Below are 15,820 nucleotides of genomic sequence, written 5' to 3' on the forward strand. Positions count from 1 at the left end.
TCATTTTCCAATTGATTTTACCTTTTTCCACCTTCTCATTGAGTCTCCACAGAAGCCTGGTGGGTCAGGTACTATCACCTTTATTTGACAGGTGTAGTATCGAGGAACCAGGGATGGTGACTTGCTCGTGTCCCTCAGCTTGATAGCACCAGAGCCACAACCATTATAGAAGCTCTTCTATGGACTGACCCCAGTGAGAGCCCTGAAATGCAGTGAAAATTCCAGGCTTTGGACTCAGGTAGATAATCTTTTAAATTTTAATTACATTAAAATTTTTTATTGCAGTGAAATTCATATAACATAAAAGTAGCCATTTAAAAGTGAACAATTCAGTGTCATTTAGTACATTCACAACGTTGTGTAACCACTACCTCTACCTAGTGCCAGCATTTTATCGTTACCTCCAAAGGAAACCTATACCCATTAAACAGATACTTCCCATTGGTCCCTCCCCTGAGCCCCTGTCAACCACTAATCTGCTTTCTATCTCCTATGAATTTACCTATTCTGGATATTTCATATAAGTGGACTCATACAATACATGGCCTTTTGTGCCTGGCTTCTTTCACTTAGCGTAATGTTTTTGAGGTTTATCCATGTGTCAGTACTTTATTCCTTTACATATATTTTTTCACAATTTGTTTATCCATTCATCCATTCATTCTTTGATGAACATTTGGATTGTTTTCACAACAATGTTCTTTTGGGCATATACCTAGACATAGAATTGCTGGGTCATATGGTAATTCCATGTTTAACTTTCTGGGGAATTGTCAAACTGTTTTCCAGTTGTGGCTAAACCATTTTACATTCCCACCAGCAATGTATGAGGGCTCAACTTTCTCCACATGCTTGCCAATATTTGTTATTTTCTGTTCTTTCGATTTTTTAAAAATAAATTTATTTATTTATTTATTTATTTTTGGTTGTGTTGGGTCTTCGTTGCTGTGCGCGGACTTTCTCTAGTTGTGGCAAGCGGGGGCTACTCTTTGTTGTGGTGCACGGGCTTCTCATTGCAGTGGCGTCTCTTGTTGTGGAGCACGGTCTCTAGGAACATGGGCTTCAGTAGGTGTGGCAGGCGGGCTCAGTAGTTGTGGTTCCTGGGCTCTAGAGTGTAGGCTCAGTAGTTGTGGCACATGGGCTTAGTTGCCCTGCGGCATGTGGGATCTTCCCCGACCAGGGCTTGAACCTGTGTCCCCTGCATTGGCAGGTGGATTCTTAACCACTGCGCCACCAGGGAAGTCCCTGTTCTTTTGATTTTTAATTTTTAAAATTATAGCCATCCTAATAGGTGTGAAGTGATATCTCATTGTGGTTTTGATTTGCATTTCCCTAATTACTAATAATGTTGAGCATCTTTTCATGTACATACTTGTTGGCCATTTGTGCATCTTCTTTGGAGAGACGTCTATTCAAGTCCTCTGCCCATTTTTTTTTAACATCTTTATTGGAGTATAATTGCTTTACAATGCTGTGTTAGTTTCTGCTGTATGACAAAGTGAATTAGCTATATGTATACATATATCCCCATATCCCCTCCCTCTTGCGCCTCCCTCCCACCCTCCCTATCCCACCCCTCTAGGTGGTCACAAAGCACCGAGCTGATCTCCCTACGCTGTGCAGCTGCTTCCCACTAGCTATCTATTTTACATTTGGTAGTGTATATATGTCAGTGCTACTCTCTCACTTCATCCAAACTTACCCTTTCCCCCTCCGCGTGTCCTCAAGTCCATTCTCTATGTCTTTTGCTCATTTTTTTGATTGGGTTGTTTTTGTTGCTGAGTTGTAAGCGTTCTTTACATATTCTGGATACTAGACTCTTATCAGTTGCATGATTTGCAAATATTTTTCTCCCATTCTCTAAGTTGTTTTTTCACTATCTTCATAATGTTCTTTGATGCACAAAGGATTTTAATTTTGATGAAGTCAATTTATCTATTTTTTTCTTTTGTGCTTGTGTTTTTGGTGTCACATCTAAGAATCCATTGCCAAATCCAAGGTCACATAGATTACCCCTATGTTTTCTTCTAAGTGTTTTATGGTTTTAGCTCTTATATTTAGGATGTTGATCCATTTTGAGTCAGTGTTTGTATATGGTTTGAGATAGGGAATCCAACTTCATTCTTTTGTGTGTAGATATCCAGTTGTCCTAGCACCATTTGTGGAAAAGATTATTCTTTCCTCAATGAGCGATCTTGGCACTCGTATCAAAGATAAGTTGGCCATAGATGTATGGGAGGTAGACACTTTTGACCATGAGAACCTTGGCAAATCAATTTTGAGCTTTTATTTTTTTCATCTATAAGATAGGAAAGATATGCTCTTTTTCTCAGAGTTGTCAGAATTAAATGAGATTCCATATGGAGACCATCAGCCGTAGTACCCGGCACATAGTAGTTTCCCCAGTGAATGTTAATTCTTCCCTTGCTGCAAGAAATAGAGGCAGGGTAAGCAGAGTAACATCTATCACCTCTATTCCTTCTCCTTCCTCATGTCTCCAGGACACAGGAGACCCTAGACATAGAAATGTCTATTTTTTCTGAGTATATGCTTATAAAGGTAGTGAGGGGGGAGGTCACAATAGGATGAAGAAGCACTTAGCCAGAAATTCAGGCAAGCAAAGGAAGTAGTGGTCATTCTTTAATAATTCAATCAACATTCAATAAACACTTACCTAGTGCTGATTTTGTGCCTGAATCAGTTCTAGGCTCTGGAGTTACAAAGGCAAAATGTGCTCCTGCTCTCAGAGAGCTCTCAGTCTAGAGGGAGAGACAGATAGGTCATTATAAAGCAGTGTAACAGGTTCTGAGATAGAATGAAGCAGAGATTGCTGTGAGAATATGTAGGAAGAAAATAATTCTAGCCAGAGGATTCAGGGAAGTCTTCTGGGAAAAAGTGATGCTTGAGCTGGGTACTAAATGATTCTTAGGAAGGAGTGAACCAAAGGGAAAGTGTTAGCATAGGAAACATCATATACAAAGCTATGAAGGCATGAATATGTGTTCCAGGTTCTAGGAGATGAAAAATTTTCTAAGGTACTTGGAACATAGGATAGAGCTAAGAGGTGCGGTGAGAAAATGGTTTGACTTTATTTAGATGGCCATTGGAAGTTGTTAATGAGGCTTAAACAGGGAAGTGACATGGTCAGATCTATATTTTAGAGATTTATAGGGAGACCAGTACGGAAAATGAATGATTGGGAAGAAGATGAAGCTGGAGGCAGGAAGAAGAGTTGGGAAGAGATGTAGCAGTGAGGAGTGAGGATGGAGAGGAGGAGGACTATTAGGTGTATTCATGGCAGATCAGATACGGGAGTATGGGAGAGGAGGAGGAACAAAGTCAGAGAAGAAATAATGTTTGTTTTGGCAGATGGATGCAGATGGAGTTACCTAGTAGACAGACCATATGTGGGACCAGAGGGCAAAAATAAAAACCAAAGAGGGCTTCCCTGGTGGTGCGGTGGTTAAGAATCCGCCTGCCAATGCAGGGGACATGGGTTTGAACCCTGGTCCGGGAAGATCCCACATGCCATGGAGCAACTAAGCCCGTGTGCCACAACTACCAAGCCTGCGCTCTTGATCCCGTGAGCCACAACTACTGAGCCCATGTGCCACAACTACTGAAGCCCGCATGCCTAGAGCCCGTGCTCCACAACAAGAGAAGCCACCGCAATGAGAAGTCTGCGCACCTCAATGAAGAGTAGCCCCCGCTCACCGCAACTAGAGAAAGCCAGCACGCAGCAATGAAGACCCAACGCAGCCAAAAATAAATAAATAAAATAAATTAAAAAAAAAAAAAACCCAACCCAAAGAAACCCCAAAACAAGATGGACTGTGTTTGAGCAGGCACATTGGTTAGTGTAAAAAAGCACACATTATTGCCTGGCCTGCTAAAGGGAGAAGCAGACTTTATTTGTTTTGCTTTGTTTTGTTCTTGACAATTAAAATATTAATGAATTTTATACTAAAAGTATAAGGAAAAAAATTACAGTCCGTAATCCTACTACTCTTAAATAACCCTTGTTGAAAGGGAGAGAGGAAAATATATATTGTTAGAAAATACAAACAGTTCAGAGAAGTGTAAAATGAAAAGTACAGGCTTCCCCCCAGTCCTCCATTCCCTTAACCACTGTTAACACTTCTTGTGTTTTCTTCTAGGAAAAAAAAAAATGTATATACCCGCTGGATTCTGTATATCTGCAAAGAGGTCCTGCCACATACCACGTTTAAGAGGTCTGTTCTATTGGGTAGATTAACCTTCTCATTGCTTTGCCAGGCTTCACAAACCCATCCGTCCTGGTAGGGTGGAGCTGTGCGTTCACTGAGGGAAAGGCAGGATCTCCATGTCCCTAGCTCAGGCATGGGACTTGGATCACAGGGTAGGTGCTCAGCAAAGAATAACTAAATGAGCTGTTGCTGCAACCTGGAAATTTGGAGAATCTTTGCCTGCAGTTCCAGTTCATTAAGTGACTTCTACAGCAAATGTTTCCTGAGTTCTGACTAAGTGTGCAGTGCTGTGCGTGTGGGTACGTGTGCGTACGTGTGGTGGGGAGGTAAGGCAGAGGACTTGGTTCCTGGCCTCACCAAAGAGCAGAGCTGGAAAGGTCAGTGATCTCCCAGTCCTCTTGCTTTCTGAGGGGGAAACTTAGGTGCAGAATGAGGTCCTGATTTACCTAAAGCCGCAAGGCTTTGGTGCCAGAACCAGCCCTAGAGCTTCAGAAGAGTGAGGGGGTGGGGGAGGAGCACCTGGTGGTGCATTGGAGGCATTGGTGAGCTACTCTTACTCCTTCCATCCCTTCCCCTCCTGCCATATAAGTAGCAGTAATACCCAACTCCAGATCCTCGGGTAGAGGCAAGACCTTTGTGCTCTTATGCAGCCCATGGCCCTTGGCCTGTGTGCAATGCGTGGGATTGGCTGACATCCTGTACCTATTAGAGGCATCAGGCTGGTATAGAGGAAGAGTGCTGGACTAGGAGTCAGGCAGCCCGCATTCCAGTGCCAGCTCTGCCACACCCCACCATACTGTGGGCCGGCCACATCCTCTCTCCTCTGAACGTGGGGGTGGGTCTAATGGAATCTCCAAGGTCCTTCCTACCTTTATTGCTCTCTAACTTTAAGATGCTATATTTAACCAATGAAAGGAAATCAGATTTTAGGATTCTGTGATTCTGAAATCCTGGTTTTCCAAGAATCCGGGGATGCTGCTTGAGGTCTCTTACTCTGTGTGGGCTCCTATGTCGTGAGGCCTGACTTGTTGAGTAGTAGGGAGGGGCTCCGTATACATTTTTCAATTTTAGACCAAGGCCAAAGAGACCAGACCCCTCTCTTCAAAGAGTGCGGAGCCAGGCAGGCTCTTCGGAGTGGGCCCAGATCACCAGTAAACGGTGTGGAGCAGGGCAGGCCAACATGAAATGCAGAGACGGTCTCAAGGACCTGGGTGGAACCTCCAGTAGCCTTGGCAAATAGACCTGGCCTGGGTGAACAACCCCATTTTGCACAGGAGGAAACTGAGGCTCAGAAAAGGGAACTGAGCTACTGCTTCCAGTCGCCCTGAGGTCTTGTTCTTAGTCCAGTGTTCTTTGTACACATTGGGCAGGACTCACTGGGACACTGCTGTCTGTGAGGGGAGCCATAATGCAGGGGAACCAGGTTGCAGGTCCTGGAGGAACTTAGAGGAGTGGGTCTCAACCCCCAGGGCTGTAAGCACCTCCTGGGGGCTCGCTAAAATTCGAGGTGCTGGGACCCTGCTCCCAGACAGATTCACAGATTCACTTGGGGGTGTTTTCTAGTTGGGATCCGGGTATCTATTTTTGTTTAACTTCGGAATGAGACCCTCTAGTCTGTTTCCTTTTTGGTGAAAAATACCACAGAAACAAAAACTTAAGACAAGTGGTCTGAGAGCCGTGGGTTCGGTCCCAACCTTGCTGCTGACCCGCTGTGAAAGCTGTGGGAGCTCTGGAGTGAGCGGGTTGGATTCTGCAGGAAACCTTTAAAGCACTTTCACATCCATTGTCTCCGCGGTAGCAGGGTTGGCCGGTCCCGTCTGACTAGGAGAAAACTGATGCTGGACAGGGCAAGAAGGGTCTTGTCTCAGCCACTGGGAAAGGCGGAAAAGAGCCAGGTTGAGCCCGGCTTTCCTGATACCCAAGGCGTTCCGCCGCCCTGGCCAGCCCAGCCCCGACGACAGAGCCCAGGCCCTGCAGCCCGCGGCGCCGCCCCGCGGGCCTGCCCTCATCGGCAGCCTGAGGAGGGGGGCCGCGCAGCACCGGGCGCCGCCGGCCGCCGCCTGTCAAACCCTCCGCCCAGCCTTGCGCCCGGCTGGCCCTGGCCCGAGGGCGGACGCCCCGCCCTCGCACCGCGATTGGCTTCGGTGGGGCGGCCGCAGCGAGCCAGTGGCTGGAGAGGCTGTCAGGCCGGCCGCGGCCCCGCCCCCGCCCCGGGGTGCCGCCCCGCTGGACTCTGCTGCTGCTGGGGCTGCGGCGCCAGTGGAGGCGCGCCTAGCCTCGCGCCCCGGGAGCAAGCTGCTGCGGCCGCCGCGAGGTGAGCGGGGCGAGGTGAGAGGGGGCGCGGCCCGCGGCCCGGGAAGCGGGCGGGCGCCCGGCCAGACATCCGAGGCTGGCGTCCCAGGGAAGGTGGAATTGAGGAGCTTTGGGATGGCGCGGGGAGCGCGAGGGGAAAGGAGAGTTTGGGGGCCCGGGGCCCTTTTCCAGGAGGGACGATGGAAGGCCCAAGGCTCTGTGGAGGGGCACGCAGCGCGCGCGCGCGGGGAGTGTGAGACCGTGTGCGGCTGCTAGTGTTGCTGAGAGTCTGAGCGGGTGAATAAGGGTAGTGTGTATGGCACGTCGTGTCCCCGAGTGTGCATTTGCGGGGTGTTTGGTGTGTGTGGAAGCGGGCGTGCATGGGCTACCGACTTTGTGCAGGTTTGCACGCGCGATAGGTTCGTTTTCTCAGCTGCGCGTGGGAGTGTGCGTGTGATGGGTTCGCGTCGCGGGAGTGAGCGCCTATCCTCCGACTCCCATTTTCGCAGCTTGGGTGGTGGTGGTGGGATCTCAGAGGGTCTCTCCCCCGGCCTGTGGGTGCTCAGTCCGCGGTCCCTGCGCGCAGCCGGCTCCCAGAGCGCCCACGAGGCGAGGAGTGCAGCGGGTGACCTACCCCGAGCAGTCTCCGCGGCTTCGCCAGAGCCCTGCTCCGGGAATCTCTGGTTGCCGCTCGCTCTGTATCTCACTGGGTGACGCGCACAGGCGCTGTCCCTTCTCCAGGCCTCAGTTTCCCCATTCGTCCAAAGAGGGCTTGGTGGGGGCGGATTGGGTGGCCGGGCCCTCCACAAACCAGGGAAGAACGGCCAGCCGCTCCTGCGCCCTGGAAGGGGCCTTTTACGCGGATCAGGTTGGTTAGGGTGAGTGTCACGTTAGGGTGAGTGTGGTGGCGCGAACCCATTTCAAAAAGGAGGAATAAACGGAGGGATGGTGACCTGACCAAACCTCGGCCTCCGGACGAGAAGGGGACCGCTCCGCTCATTCTAACGCGCCTGTGCTTTCTCCCCTCCGCAGGAGCCCGGCGCGACCTCCAGCGGTGCGCCCCGCCCCGGCGCCATGCACTGCGAGGTGGCCGAGGCGCACTCAGACAAGAGGCCGAAGGAGGCCCCCGGCGCTCCGGGTCCCGGCCGGGGGCCCGCTGGCCTCGGCCCGCACATGGCCTTCAGGGTCACGGTGAGCAGCGGGGGCTGCGGGGATGGGGGTCCGCGTGACTTGCTGCCCGCGCCACTGCGCGCCCACGACCTCCTCGAGCCCCGGAGCCCCCGAGACTACGGTCCGTCCAAGGCCTCTGCCGCCGGTAAGGGTAAGTCTGGCCCCGCCGACGTGCCTGGCCGTGGGTGTGGAGAGATTTGGGCTCTCTGACGTTTCTACCGCAGGCCTTTGTAGGAATCCTCCGGAGAAAACTTGGTAGAACTTTCTCCGGAGTTCATCAGTTTCTCTCGAGTTGTTTGGGACTCGCTTGTCATTCTGAAACGATGATTGTTTAGGAAGCATCTAATTTAAACTCAGTAGCCTATATTGGGGAAGATGGGTGTATAGACAGCTCAGATTACATAATTTTGCTTCTGTATGTTTCTGATAAAAGTTGTGTGAAACTTGTCAAAATCTTATTATAAATTAGGATGAGTAGCAACTCGAGTATGTCTATCTCTGAGGCTGCTAAAGGCATCCTTTGAAGTATTCCAGTCTCCCTCAATAACAAAAACCAGAAGCCTTCAGCAAGACCCCTCGCCTGTTGGGACCTCAGTTTCCCCATCTGTCAAGTAAGGAATTAATTATACCAGATGATTTCTGGATTCCTGATGGAAAATTTTATGAATCTATAATCTAGCCTGAGTCAAGTCCCGACTTTAACAATGGCTGTTCTGTATTTGTTGCTTCAGAAGCATAGTTTTGGGTCAAAAGTTAGTTTGCAATACCCTTCCTCTACCCAGTGAGGCTGGTGGGTATAAGGTGCAGGCTCCAGTATAATTAATGGGTCAAAGTCAGCAATGAGGCTGGATTCTCATGAACATGTTCTTCTCATCACAGTTAATTATTGAGCCATTATTTATAAGTTTCATGCTGACAGATAATTAACCAGAAATTGGGGAAATTGTTGAGGCACCGTGTCCTCCCCCCTGCCCCCACCTTTTTTTCCCTGGGAGAAACCAAAGCTTTGGGGTTTCATTATTTCAGTGTTTGGGACCTCGTGGTTCTATTTCCAGCTGATTCTTAAGGAAGGAAAAAAGTGTGTTTTATGGCTCTGTAGGCATCACTACTTTAGCATCAATCAGCCCCAGCAACTTAGAAAAGGTAGGGTGGCTTGCTTTTAGAGATGAGAGCTCCTTTTAGGTTAAAAACAAAACAAAACAAAAAAACCCCAACTCCCCAATGCAAAGACTAGTAAAATGAAATAAATATAAACACTTTTTTTCTTTTTAATGAAAACACCTGACTTTGTAGGAGAGCACTATTTCTTGTCTCGTTGTTTTATTTATTTATTTATTTATTTATTTATGGCTGTACGCGGACCTCTCACTGTTGTGGCCTCTCCCGTTGCGGAGCACAGGCTCAGCGGCCATGGCTCACAGGCCCAGCCGCTCCGCGGCATGTGGGATCTTCCCAGACCAGGGCACGAACCCATGTCCCCTGCATCGGCAGGCGGACTCTCAACCACTGCGCCACCAGGGAAGCCCTTGTCTCGTTGTTTTAAATGTCAGTCTCTTCTCCAAGAGATAGAGGTCATTTTTTAAAGGGTAGATATAGAAAAAAACACCTTTAGCGTATAATTACTGGAATACACACATGAGGTTCTCTTTTACTAGGGAGAGAGAGGGCTGTGCAGCAAGACATGAGTAATATTTGCTGCCCTGAGCTCCCTCCCTTGCCCCACTCCATATACAATCCTCCCTTAAATAGATACCCTCCTGCAACATTTTGTGTTAAAAAAAAAAATAGCTGTCAATTGCAGATCGAGTTCTCTGCAGACCTAATAAATGGCTCTCCCAAACATAGCCTTTGTTCCAAGCCGTAGTTAGAGACCTTTCGTCTGGATGCATTGTGTACACCTTCTGACTTCCATTCCCCCAAATCCCAATTATTTTTATCCACACACCCCCAATGTCTAAAACATGAGATCTTTAAATCAGGATTATATTTGAAAGGGGCAGAGGAGGATAAAAGAATGTGAGGAAGCACCTCTTTCTTTGTACCTTAAGATGGTTGTACTGATTAAATTTTTTAAGACGCTGCTGTTTTCTTCATAGCCCCCAGCAAGGCTGGTGGGGTAGGATTTGTCCCATCCATTTAAAAGATGAGGAAACTGAGGCCTACTGGGTGCGGGGTTTCTGGCCAGCCCATTGCTTGGACCTGGCCTCTGTCCCTCTGTGCGAATTTTTCCCCGTAGTCAAGCCAGGCAGTGGCCTGTCACAAAACCAGAGCTGGGCAGCCCTCTTGAAAATGCCGTAAAGGAAACCTTCTTACTGCCGCCATTCCCACCCAAATATTCCCTAGACATCGCAACCCTTTGAATATTTGGCGTCTAGCTCCAAGTCTCAGGCTTATTGGAAACAGACAGGTAAGAATACCAACTGAAAAATATGTATTGACCGTGCTGGAAATTGTAAGACTCTGCCATCCAAGATCTGTGGGACCAGGGGAAGTTATTTCTCTTCTCTGAGCCTTAGTTTCCTCATTTGTAAATCTACCGTGCGACTTACTTGGAAAGACTGAAGAGAGCATTAGTGATAGAGTGTGAAAGGGCCGCCTCAGTGCCTGGTTATTTTGGAGATTACTCTTGTAATGTGTTTAACGTTCTCAACTTCTGGTTTTCCATTTGCACGAGAGGTAATAATGCTTCCTCCCAAGGGAAAATGAAACAGTTGTTGTAAGAATACTTTATAAACTAAGAAGGAAAAAGGGGTCACTTTTATTAATTCTTGTAGGGCACCGTGTTATGGTCAGCGATACTTGAGATAAAGAGGGTAGGGTGAGGAGGGAGACAGGTTTGATTTTTTAAATGTTGACTTTAACGACTTTAACTCTGGTGCCCTAGCCAGAGGAAGCCGAGAGGAGCCAAGCTGCAGGTCTTTTGTGGCCACTGCTGCCTGGTGACCGGAGAGAAGACAGTATTGCTTGGTTTGGAATCAGGTTTCAAATGATCTGCCTTCCGTTTCGGACAGACCCTAAGCCGAGGAAGGGAGTGAGCTCTTGAATCCAGCAGCTTGTCCGTAAATGTTGGGGTCCTCTGCGTTTCCAGATCTGGAGTTAGGAGGCACTGGGGATGGTGCGTCGTCATGGACTAACATTGTCATCATTTACAATAAGAATCACGATCTGTTTATGACAGAGTCCTGTTTATCCAGATTCCAAACAGCTGAAAAGGCCAAATTACCAGATGCTACATTTTTTCTTTCTTATTATTAAATACCCGACACTCTGCTTTTCGAAGTCCTGACAAGGAAAGAAAGTAAACATCTGGACTTTATGGAGGCCGTCAGCTTTGTGGCGATGGCCCGATGATGCTCGCTCCCTCTGCACAGTGCTTTACAGTTTTCAGCGTGTGTCCCCCACACGTTCCCTCATCTGTCCGCATGCCAGCTGAGCTCTGCCTACCTTGCGGGCTGTTCCGAGGGGACAGATGTAGAAGCGCTGGCTTCTTATTACTGTGATTCCCATTTTATAGATGGAGACATTAAGGTTCAAGGATGTGCTCAAGGCTACAGACAGTAAGTGGCAGTTTCTAAGGCTTCCTGTTCCAAAGTGTGATTCTGGTTCCACAACTTGTACCTTCTACGTGTGTGTGTTGGGGGCCGAGAGCTGGGTGTTCATGACGGCCTCCCGAATGTTCCCAGAGAATTTAAAATATTTTTGCTTTCGGTATTTTCTTCTGTCTCGAATCTTTGGAAGTTGGTAACTAGTATCTATGCCATCATTAGATAACTTCGTAGTTTACCAGAAGATTCTGTTTGACCAGAATTACTGCTCTCAGACCAAACCAGATAATGAGCTCACTGTTTAATTCTCAGCGACTCACTGGGCCATTTTCATTGTGCTCTGACACTAGACACATCCTAGCAATAAAAAGGAGGCTGATGATCATGACAAATGTGGACTCTGCCATTAGTAAAAGGCCATTATAACGTGGCTGAAAATTCCAAAAAGTAGTTAATCTTGTAACTTAAAAAAAAGTTAGTATATATATTTTTCTTTAAAAATGAAAACAAAAAAGGAAAGCAGTTGTAGATTGCATTAGGGGCATTAGGGGCTGGTGGTGGAAAGTAAGACGTGACAGTTTTGGTTGGCATTACCTGGTAGAGTTTCTTCATCTGAATCAGAAGCCACTGTGATGTTCTGGGGAGGCTTTTGAGGGGCCAGCACATCCATAATAGAAAGGTATGAGTTATTTTGAAAGCATTTACCCCCTCCGGCTCTAGTGGGCAATTTGCTTGCATTTCATCCATTTTAAAGTGCTGGTCCTGTGATCCGGAAATAATCAGATCCAAATTTTTTCAGTGCTTGAGGTTTCAAATAAGGGGGAGAAAAACCTGCTGGCCAAATGTCAGGCTCAGTGAGACAAAGAGAAACATGTATGTGTGTGGGTACACAAATAAGATAGGAACATGTTGCGTCTACAGTCATAAGAATTATGTACCCGACAAATCTTTTATAGACATGTAGCGGAAATATAATTCCCAAAGATTCCCTAAGAATCTTGTGTGGCTAGAATTCCTCTTCCCTTCCTGCCTCCTAAGCTCTCTAGAAGCTGCTAAGACTTGGCGTGCAAAATGGAACGGGGACCAGCACATGAGATCGTAACTTAATTTAGGCTTAGTTGTTTCTGAGTCGTTTACCTGAAGTGCTCAGCTGGGCTGAGGTCTCAGGACTATCTTGGCTGCGGAATCATATTCATAGGCTGTGTTGCTCCATCTGCGATGAAAATACACGTTTCTTTATATGCCGTGGTTATACGCCGTGGTTTTCCTTCACACTTCTCCTTCTGAAAAAAAAAAAACCTCACCCCATCTTTGAGTTCTTCATCTCCCTGCGTTACAGTTGCATGAGAAGCGAAGTGAGCCAGCACACTTATTTTTACAGTGTGTTAAAATCCCATTACAGGCATAAGTGCACAATGAATCATTTAAAAAAATATATTCTTATGTTCTTTGTTCTGAATGTTGCATAATTATCATCATTTTCTTTGGTTTTATTTTGTGGAGTTTGGCCAGCATCCTAGAAAAGGGGAGAAACTAAAGTTTGGAATGGGGTTTTCAACCCTTTTTTGGATAGGAATAGGGAAAAAAAACAACAAACAAATAAATACCAACTTTATTTGTAAATTGACCAGTGACTGTCGCTAACGGTGACTTTTGCATAGAAAGGATAATCTCCCTTCTTTCTCTCAATTTTCTTAGAAAAGCAGTTCCTTGTTTTGAAGGTGATATGGTAGTATTTCAACAACCTCACCTTGTATCTGTGATTATATTCAAAGTTAAATTACAGTGTGTGGTTTGCTATTTTTTTTTTTTCCTAATACAGATTTTAGTTGCAATTAGTTTAGACCTAGAGACTTGCAGTTGTTTCTTCTGGTAGGGGGTAGTCTATTTTTGTGTTTAAAGAAACAAAGACATTCAGTTCAAGGGGGAGAAGAAATGAAACAAACTCTACCCTGGACTTTGAAAAATTCAGCTGCAACATGCAGAAAGCCCAGCTGCGATACCAGGGCCAGGAAAAAAGAGCAACCTCCTGAAATATTTGTGCAGCTCGCCTTCCCTGTGCTAATGATTCTAGCAGTTTAAAACGGACTTCTTGTTTATCAACAGCCGCTGCCTGAATTAATAGTTTACAATGAAAAAAAAAATGCTTTGGCGTTAGAAGCAAAGTCCGGGACTGATAGCTGAGTTACTGAGTTAAGGGAAGCAGAAAAGAGAGGGGAAAAGTTTTGTGGCTGCTTTGGTCTCCTAAAGCCTTATTTATAAGAAACTGAAAGAAAACAGAGACCTGGGGTGGGGTGGGGTGGAGAAAATACAACCCTAACCCAGTGTCTTTTAGTTTAAAGTCACTTGAAGCATCTGTTTTCTCCTTTTCCCCGTCTTTCCCTAAACTCCAAAGGGTTATTCCTTCAGAAGGTTTCCGGTGGATTGAGGCGGATTGTGTTAGCATTACGAGCTGTGTTTTTAAAGTCAGCATTTGAGTCAGATGCACTGAGAGGAGCCCTTCAGTCCGCTCACTGAATAATGCATTTCCTGCATGGCCTGAATTTTTTTGGTGGTTATGGTTGGGACTGTCTGGAGCAAACACACGCGCCATTGTACAGCCTCAATGCATGTGGGCCATGCCCTTGGCTTTGAGTCTTGGTTTCCCCATCTGTAAAATGGGAAGCAGTTCCATAGGATGACCCATAGTCTCTTCCTACTCTGTTGCTCCGGGATTCTACATGAACTTGGCTGGGGCAGTTGGGAAGGATCTAGGGTATGGAAAGAGGTCAGGTTCTAGATTTGATCTCTTTGGAACTCTTGACTCCTGAAGTAGAGCACAGAAGGAACCGGAAGAGGGCGGGAGGTCAACTAATCTTTATTGAACACCTACTCATTGCCAGGCCGAGCAGTTTATAGCTGTCGTTGCACTTAATAAAGCCCAACAATCCTATGAGGAAAGGAGGCATTATTCTAAATTTACAGATGGGGGAAATGAGGCTTGGAAAAGTTAATTGATTTGTCCAAATAATGAGCTTACGATGTAATTCACAGTGACTCACTGTATAGGTAGCAGGTAATAGAGGCTGGAATTTGAACCCAGCTCTGTCTGACTGCAAAGCCTGTGCTTTCCCCCTAAAGCACAGAGCTCTCACGGACAGCCCTTAAAACCCAAGTAGTGGCAAGGAGTCGCTATGGCTGCAGAGTGTGCCCCGACCCCTGGGGGAAGGCAGCAGAAGGCCACAGGCCGGTCTGGATGACCAGTCCCCGGAGCAGACTTCTGAGTCTCAGCTAACAGGCTGAGGTGTGATTTTAGGGGGAGCTCTGCCTCCATCGGGCTCTGCCCACTGCTCGGCTGCAGAAGCGGTAGAAGGACAGTGGTTCCTGGTTGTGACATGGAGTCCTCAGGTAAGGAGTCCGAGACCGGAGGGCCCCTAGAAGCAGCCCCTTCTCAGAAGCAGCGCATACACTCATTCCGCCGGTTACTGCAGGTTCAGGTCCCTCTTTGAGCCTGTCATGCAGTTTGGGGAGCTTTGTTGCCCGAGCCCTGGCTGCGGTCGCCCTTCCATCGGTTCTGAAGACATCTGTTTGAAGAGAATTCCTCATGATCGCATCACACGTCATGTGTAGAATGCATGCTTCACTGGACATGATGGTTTGAGATCTATTAAATAATTATTTCTTATTAAACGCTTGGTGGGATGAAGAAAGGCTTGTGGGGAGAACAGGCCAGGGATCAGAGTGAACTTGAGAGTTTGTGGGAAATGGGTCTTTTGTGTCAAATGATGAATGAGTCAAATGACCCTCTATGGAAGGAAGAGGTCCCACGGCTGGGTTGTGTCTGTGGTCTTGCATGGGGGTGTGTGCATTCATGAGAATGTATGTGAGTGTGGACATTCTCAAGGGATCATACTTCTTCTGAAGTGGAAATTGCAGGAGGCTTTATTGCCCAAAGCTTCTTTGCCTTTGGATGTTGACCCTGGGTCTGAAAGGGAGAGTATGAAGGGGTATCAGGGATGGCCTGCTTGCACTGTGGCCCAGTCTCTTCCTATTTGTGTCTTTTCTAGCAGCCAGATTACTCTTTTAGATGTTGTTGCTTTTGTTTTTAAATAACAGGTTTGATGGCAAATAAGGCTTTAGCAAGAAACCAGGGCGTATTATAAACCCAGCTTTAAAAATACAGATCCCATTTGCTGTTTTAAGCTCTCCGGAGGGCCTGGAGATTGGGTTTATTTTGGAACGTTGGTGGACTGTATGAATTACTTCTCTGAGGCTTGGGTATTTAATACCTAATAGAAGTTTGTATAAGAGTTGATGATGTATTTTGCCGACTTTCCAACCCTGTAAATAAATTACACGTGCCGGCAGAGGCTGCCAGGATCCACTGTGTCAATTGAAGCTTAATTTTTATCCCAAACCACTTAATACTTTTGTCCTAGTGAGTAGAGAAAAATTCCCGGGTTTCGCCCAGCAGCGGGCCCATTCCGAGATGTAGACGGTTTCATGAGCCCACGAACAGGCCTCCGTGGATTCACCGATCTTGACACAGTTTTCAGTGGTTAAGTAGCTTCAGCCCTCTCAAGTCCAACCCCCAAGGCAGAGAATGAT

General features: G+C 47.0%; 1 protein-coding gene across 1 annotated transcript in view; it reads left to right on the forward strand.

Moving 5' to 3' along the window:
- Window positions 1-7,592: 7,592 nt before the first annotated feature.
- The window catches only part of GLIS1 (GLIS family zinc finger 1), a 226,178-nt gene continuing 217,950 nt past the window's right edge, over window positions 7,593-15,820 (forward strand). Inside the window, exon 1 of the mRNA XM_060142585.1 lies at window positions 7,593-7,839. Coding sequence (XP_059998568.1) covers window positions 7,593-7,839 — 247 coding nt within the window. The remainder of the gene's footprint in view (window positions 7,840-15,820) is intronic.

This window comes from Lagenorhynchus albirostris, chromosome 2 (assembly GCF_949774975.1).
Source record: "Lagenorhynchus albirostris chromosome 2, mLagAlb1.1, whole genome shotgun sequence".
Taxonomy (NCBI): Eukaryota; Metazoa; Chordata; class Mammalia; order Artiodactyla; family Delphinidae; genus Lagenorhynchus; species Lagenorhynchus albirostris.